This window comes from Corvus brachyrhynchos, unplaced genomic scaffold, assembly GCF_000691975.1.
Source record: "Corvus brachyrhynchos isolate BGI_N302 unplaced genomic scaffold, ASM69197v1 scaffold101, whole genome shotgun sequence".
NCBI classification, from domain to species: Eukaryota; Metazoa; Chordata; class Aves; order Passeriformes; family Corvidae; genus Corvus; species Corvus brachyrhynchos.
In genome coordinates, this window is record NW_008237239.1 from 138,125 (window position 1) to 145,864 (window position 7,740).

At 48.3% G+C, this 7,740-nt stretch overlaps 1 protein-coding gene across 1 annotated transcript in view; it reads right to left on the reverse strand.

The window, feature by feature from the left end:
* Positions 1-1,477, reverse strand: part of RNASEL (ribonuclease L) — a 6,206-nt gene extending 4,729 nt beyond the window's left edge. The window contains 1 exon segment of the mRNA XM_008630411.2: positions 5-1,477. Coding sequence (XP_008628633.1) covers positions 5-599 — 595 coding nt within the window. The 5' untranslated portion in view covers positions 600-1,477.
* Between the last annotated feature and the right edge of the window lie 6,263 nt (positions 1,478-7,740).

Consider the following 7,740-nt stretch of genomic DNA (forward strand, 5'->3'; position numbering starts at 1 on the left):
CTGTCTCTCTTGTCACAGATGTTCACATCAGCCACTATCTCCTGGACTAGGATTTTCACGGCTGAGAAGTGGTGCTCCCTGCAAGCATCCATCAGCGCTGTGGCACCTCCTTTGTGCAGCCTGGCTTTCTCCTCACTGGTCACCCTCCTGAAATTCACCTCTGCTCCTCTGCTGTACAGGAATCTCAAGGCTTCCTCCTTCCCATACCATGCAGCCTCCATGAAAGCTGTGAAGCCGTTGATGTCCTGGTCGTTAATGTTTGACCCACGCTCCAGGAGGAGCTTCAGGATATCCACGTTCCCTACTATGCCTGCCTCAATAAATGCAGTGCCACCATTGTCCTTCCTGGCATGCAGAGAAGCTCCCCTATCCAGCAGAAGCTGGACCAGGTCCTCCTCACCAGTTTGCACTGCTGTCTGCAGGGGTGTCCAGCCACTGTCTACCTTGGAGTTCACATCTGCCCCTTGCTCCAGCAGCTCTAGCACAGCTTCTTTATCCCTGTTCTTCACAGCGGCATTTAACTTGAAGTTAAGGACTTCTGCTGTCTTCATGCTGGGAGGGTTAGAGACCTTCTTCTGGTTTTGAGCTGGGGGCTTCATGGTGGTCAGAGGGAGGGCTCTGCACCTCTGGTGTTCCCCACCAGCACCCAGGGATCCACAGAAGAATGGGAGAGGTGCAGTGCTCAGTGCCTTGGTTGTGGGGGATGTGCTGGGTGTGGCCGATGAAACACGCTGGGTACTATTTTAAGGTCTCTGTGGTCTTCACCTGATTAATGAACAGAAAATGCTGCTGTATTAGCCTGTGAAACCTCACCATTTACACTCAGTGACCTGCAGGTCTGTGTAAGGGGCAGCTGAGGACAGCAGTGCCAGTGCCAGCCAAGAGAGCCAAGGCCTGGAGAGAAGCACAGCTTTGGCACTCATGGACTCATCATTTCCTTGCCTGGCCCCCAGCCCCTCTCATGGCCCAGGGAAGCATCCCTGCTGCTTTTGCTATAAATGCTATCTCAGACGCATCACAGGTTACCTGATAAGCCATCCCCCAGCAATGGTATCAGGTGGAGAACACAGCAGGCAGGCAGAGATGGGCATTCCCCTTCAGCTTTGGATGGCAACCACACACAGTCCTGACTGCCCCTGATCTTAATCCCTCCTGCTTCTATAGGCCATGAGGAGACCCTACCTGACAGGAAGTGTCTCCTAAACTTTTCACCACATTAGGAGATTAATCAGGTACGACTTTATTTGCCTTTATCTATCTGGTATCTAGAAAAAGTGGGACTCCAATACCCATATTAATAGTGATCAGCACTTTCAGGAGCTACTGCCTGACGAACTGGTAATAAATTACCTAAGAAAATCAGGAAAAGTATGGAGAAATCTTAAAGTATAAAAACAAAGTAGAAATTTGCATGAATTTACCCTCAGGAAAGCCAAAGATTGTTTTCTGGATGGCTTATTTCCCTGCCCAGCAGGAAATAAACACAGTATTTCACTGATTTAGATGCATTTAATTTCCTTGTATTAATTTCTATATCTTTTGCAATACAGGGGGGAAAGAAAAAAGTGTTACTTTCCTGGTCAGAAAAGCAGCACAGCATCCCCTGGGCGCGGTGGGGCTCAAGAGCCTCGCCCCTGTCGGGACGGCAGAAGCCTGGGGAAGGGGAAGAGAGGGGCTGAGCACTTTCCTCCTCTTCCTCCGAGGAGCAGAGTGGCAAGCTTTGTGCTCCAGGAAATCTTTAAACATTTCTATCCCCGCCCCACTGACTTTCGATCATGAGGCGTTCGCGTCTCCGTGTCCCGATGTCCCAATGTGTCACCCAGCCCTGCCAGCTGCCACCCACACCGACACGGCCAGCAAGGGGTCCCTGTGCCCGGCCACAAGCTCGGCCACTAATGAAAATGCTTTCAAAGCCACAGAGCAGCTTTCCCCAGCGGCTGCTCTTCGCTGCTGCTCCCCAGCCAGCATCCCCAGCTTGTTTGCTTCCGGGCAAAGTCCCCAAGTATGTGCTGGCCCCTCCCAGAAAGGAAGGTTTTATCCACCTGCCGGAGAATGTTGGGGTTCTGGGAAAGTTGTTTGGCGGCCCTTTTTTCACACACAGCAGAGAAGTCATGAGCAAAGTGCTCTCCCCATACAGTCCCATACACACAGACCCTGTTTATAAACATCTGCTCATCAGTGGTTCGGGAGCTGAAGGCATGCAGGCGTTAAATGAATCAGTGGTCTGGTTTGGGGGAGATTTGGGATGGTTTGGGGTTTATTTTAAGTTTTTCCTCACCTTTTGGTAAATCCATCCACATGAGGGAACTAAATGCTGCTAAATTACAACCGGGGAATTGCTGAGCTCCAGATCTGTGGGTTCCGCACTGCTTGGGCGGGCAACTCCCACCGCCCTGCTCCTTGTAGGCAGCTCTGTGTAAATACCCAGGGGGCCTCGTCCTCCAGGCCTTCCTTATCTGCCTGGAAAGCCTGTGCAAGAAATACATGAAGGAGCCCAGGCTGGGATGACCCACCCAGTTTCCTTCACCACCCTGTGACATGAGATGAGCTCAGCAGAGCTCCTCCCCTGAACTGTGCCAGTGGCAGGATTCAGTTCACATCTGAAACGGGGCTGGAATTGTGTCAGTTAAATCATTCCTGACTTTCCATGGTACCTTGGTACATGCACAAACTGGGAATCTGCATGTGGACATGGATACAGGCACAAGGGCACAGAAAAGCCCTTAAAGGGTTGGGTGGATGCAGTCTTGCTTGTGTTTTATGTGGATAGCCCAATCCTTATGGATGTCTGCACTGCTGACTCACATCTCTATGCCAGCCTTCACTAAGCTCTGCCTCTGCAGGAGTCTCATCTTTGTACCTCATTGTGGTGTTGGGCATCCTGCTTCCCGCAGCATGCAGTGCATCCGCAGGGTCTGGGAACATCCCACGGTCTCTGCATGGAATTTCACAGGGTTTGTGCTGCCACAGGAGACCTTGACACAGCCCCACAGGGACAGAGACTGTGAAAATTCAGGGACCAATCTCCAATCTGTCTCAAGGCTGTCAGGATCTCATTTTGGTTCACATGAAGAATCTCTCCCGGTTTGACCAGGGCTATGGCTGTAGCTGCTGGTTTTCAAGTACCCTTTTGCAGGCTGCAAAACAGACTAACAACCAGAGCAAGCACATCTCAGCTTCGAAGCCAATATAGACATCCAAAAAAAAGACAGTATTACAGTACATAACATCACATCACCCACCCACCCAAGTACAAAAGCCTTCTTCAGCTTGCTGATTTAATTAAAGTAATTTATTATCTTATGGTGGGAAGATGAAAATCCCTAGGATGGTAAGAACCCAAATGCTACAATGGTGGGAACGAGGTGTTTGCAACCAGCAGGGCTGTGGCAGTAGTGTCCTATGCCTGCATCCCAGCAAAGAAGGGTTTGCTGGTAGCACTTTCCTGATCCAAATTGTTTTCCACAGAGCCATAAGTTTAAACTCTGAGTCCCTGCAACAAGAAGTTTCCAGGGAATGAAAGGGTCTCAAAGGTTTTCTAAAGCATGGGAGTAACAGCTCCTCTCCGCCACTATTCTGTAGCCTCTGGGTTATAGAGTTCCTGCTGTATTTGCACATTTGCAGAATCATTATTTGCCCCCACACACTCAGGGACTCAGGATATGAGCTGCTGAGACACAGACAGCAGGAAAATCAAGGGCACAGCTAAGCAAATCTCCCTTTTCCTCCATTCTGATGGGCTTACACCCATTTTTGCATCCCTTCCCCTGAGAATCCATGTCCTCCCAGCAACCACAAGTAAACACGAGGCAAAATGTGGCAACAAAAACTGCCTGCCAAGGGCAAAATCATTTTTAAAGGAGCTATGAATAGTAGGATGAAGTTTTTTCTTCATGTTCCCTTCACGTGCTTTCTTATTATATTTCCAAATGGGAATACCCCAGGGTTTATGTGCTTGGCCATGCTGATGTGTCTTTCAGTGCTGGAACACAACCCTGGAAAATAGTCCACAGAAGGATGGCAGGTGATGCTACTACCCATGACAGAGCATCACCTTCTCACAGAACCATTTAGGTTTGAAAAGACCTCCTAGGTCATCGAGTCCAAGCATCATCCAGCACTGCCAAGTCCACCAGTAAACCACATCCCCAAGTGCCATATCTGTGCCTTTTTGGAGTATTTTTACATTTTAAAAAATTTACTTTCTAGTTTTTTAGATTGCTGCTCAATCCTCATCACCACCAGAAAAGAAAAGAGCAGTGTTTTGCCAGCAGGGAAGGAGAGGTGAGGGCAACAGTGAGGCAGGCAGGGACCTCACCAAGCAGGACAGCACATCCCAATCCCTGGGCAAGGAGAGCAGGGCAGGTCCATTTAAAACAGCTCAGAGCAGCCAAAACAGGTCAGACATAGAATCAGGCTGAGCACCTGAGCTTAGATGCCTTTCCCAAGGAGAGGCGGTGGATCTCCAGCAGGATTTCTCACAGCTGTTTCTCATCCCCATCCTTGCCCCCAAGCTGTGGATGCACCATGTCCGAGCTCCCCTCCAGCACAGGCAGCCCAGCCCCGAGGAGTCAGGAGGGCTGCAGACCCCAGCACTGTCCTCGGTGCCCCAGCAGCAGCAGAAAACATGAGAATTATCTCTCATTCTTTCTTGGCTCCCGAGGCACCCCAGGGGTACGAATCCTTGTGCGCATCTGGAGCAGATTGGCAACCTTGGCATTCAGCTGCACGTGTCAGGGGAAGGTGAGCCATGTGGAAACACATCAGCTGTGAGTTCTGGCACATTATTCAGGCAAAGGCCTTGAAGTGGAAGCTGCAGAGCAACGCCATCCAGCTGCTCCCTCCCCACTGGCTGGGGCTGGCAAAGCACTGCAGAATGCGGGGTGAAGCATTTGCCGTGTTTGAAATGGCTCTGCTGCTGAGCTTCCTCCAAAAACGTATCTAAAGAACTATTTACAGCATTCCTTTGCAGCCTTTCTTTTAAAAGAGAAGTAAGTCATTGATGTACACACATGCAGCCATGAATTTGCCTGTTGTCATGTGTGTGTATCCATGGAAAATGAAGGCTTAGAATTCCTACACATATATATACACATCCACCTGCCTAAATACTTGTACTCCTGCATCCGTGTCCATGTCCTAAGGCCACCTCAAAGCTGCTTGGTCCTACTGGAGCAGGGACCCTCTGGCTAAAGGAGCCCCTGAGCTGCTGCTGGGAATGCTCAGGGTCTCAGGGCATGGGGAAATGTCTTTTTTCCACCAAATAAATCCACCCCCCATCCTGGCTCATGGAAACCTGGCCCTGGAGCAAGTATGTGTTCTCAGCCTGGGGGGCAGGGCAGTGCCAGTCCCCACATTGGCTCCCGAGCTCACATCTCCTCAGCTGCTTCCAAATTCACAGCCTCCTCCCTGGGAAACTTCAGCTGGGGTTTACTGGGAGTGACCACAGCCAGCCAATGCAAGCTTTGGCTCCTCTTTCTCAACGTGGTTTTGTGGGTTGAGGTTTTTTATCCCCTTGAGGCTTTAAGGTTTTGTTGCATTACCACTGGGTTTTGGCAGCAAGCCACAGCTGGATGCAAGGCTTGCTTTTAGTGACTGGATTTTCTCTTTGGGAAGTATCTCAGACTTGTAGAGAGGAAACCAGGCTGCAAATGGGATTGTCCAGGATCAGCTGTGGGGTCTGAGAGCTGCCAACAAGGCTGAGACTCAGCTTGGTCCGTGCATGATGCAGCAAGAATGGACACAGCCTCAAATTTCCTTCTAAAGAAAGCTCAAAAAGATATTATTTCTGTATTTTTCTTACTTCATTATTTTATTGTTGTTGTTGGCCTATTTATTTTTTTAATGGAGAATTGGTTTTAAAATAACTTCAAGGTGTGCAAGACAAAATATTCATATTTTTCATTCAGGAGCTGCAGTTGAAAAACAAAGCAACAACAACATTATTTTTGATTCTAGCTTCTAGTCTGCTTTACAGCTCTCTTTCCTGACAAGTAATTTAAATATTTCCTGGATACTTTTCAGCCCATTTCTTCCCTCTGACATGTACAAAGATAAGGTATAAATGCAAACTGCTATGATCCCAAACCACCTGGCTTGTAAGACAAGGCCATGTTTAGTTTAAAAGGAAATGAAAGGTGAGGGGAAGCTCAACCTACTTTCCTCTGTCTAGGCGGGGAATAGGGATGAAGCTGAGTCGATGTATTTTACAATGACTGGTGATCCTTGGACCCTGCATGCCTGTATTAGAAGGGACAGGAGGTTCTGTTGTAGCTGCAGGTGCTTGTAAAATGCCTGTGAATGGCAAGGGGTGACTTGTGCTCATAGTAACACCTTGGAGTATGCATATTCCTGAGTTATTCCCCTGTGATTCCAGCTCCTCCTCTGCAGTCCTCTCACGCTCTCCTCTGCTGACGCAGGCCAGTTAATTTTGGCTTCCAGAACACACAATAAATAGAAAGAAGGCAACTGAAAAAACATGTTTTGGTTGGGTTTTTATTCCAAGCACTTCTTCAAGCTGCACTGGAGTGCTCCTCTCCCTGTGTTGCCACAGGCAGCCCTGGGTGCTTCCATGGAGAGCTCTCCCAGGAGAGACACAGACCATGCAACCCTCCCCTTCCCTCCCAGAGCATGCCAGGATGTGCTCAGACCTCAGCACACTCTGCACAGGAATAGGATGTTTTTTAATAACTCCTCTAATACCAGAGAGTTTCCCCCTTGTAAATGAATTCAATCATGAGGTGTGTTACGGACAAAAATCAAGTAGTATTTATGTGAATGACCCAAAAGCAGGTTTTTTTGCTAAAAGCAGCCCTCACTAGGATCCTCTTTCCTCTTAATTTTAAGATATTGATGTCTTACTAATACCAAGCAGATATTGGGAACTGCAGTCCTGTAAAGGGCTCAGAAATTATGAGCAGTAACAGCAGTACTGAATACCCTGGCAGTTCATATATTCAAAACTTCACTTCTGCTTTCATTCTTTTTATGAACCGTTCAATTTTCTTTGATAAACCAAATACCACAAAGCTTTACTCTTCTAAAATCTTCCCCCTTCCTTTTCTACTCTTGACATTGTCACTTTTAAAGTGACTGGAAACGCCCCCTGAGTCACCCAACACAAGCAGCTTTGCAGGGTTTGCAAAGCATCCAGAATTAGAATGTAAAATTTAATTGAAAGTCCACAACCAAAAAAAAAATAAAGACCCAGACCATGCTATCAGGGTATTTTCCTCTTTACATTTTATTTTATAATGATAACATTGTGTCAGTAATGAGAACAGACCATTGTGCGTTGCTCACTTCAGTAACACAGCAAAGGTGGTTCCAGTTGTTACAATAAATAATAAATAAGAAAGCAGCTGATATCTCCCTGTAAACACAGCCAGAACCACTGGCAGAGGCTCAGAGGTGGAACCAGGATGGGGATGGTGAAAGACGACTTGGAATAACATCCCCAAACTGGTCCTTGGTTCCTTGCTCTGCTCAAGCAGCTGTGAAAAGCCCAAATGATGCTGTGCTCTGGCTGTTGCTGGGACAGGGGGGCAGAAGAGAGTTCCCTTGGCAAGGAGTGAGTACCAGTGGGATAAGAACCTCCAGGTTTGGTCTTTAGGGATAAACAGAGCCCTGGGAAGCAGCCCTCAGCAGGGAGCAGTACTGGTGGCACTTTCCTCAGGACCCAACACAGGCTCCACATCACCCACCCATGCAGCTGCTGGCACCTTTGTTGCCAAGCAGGAG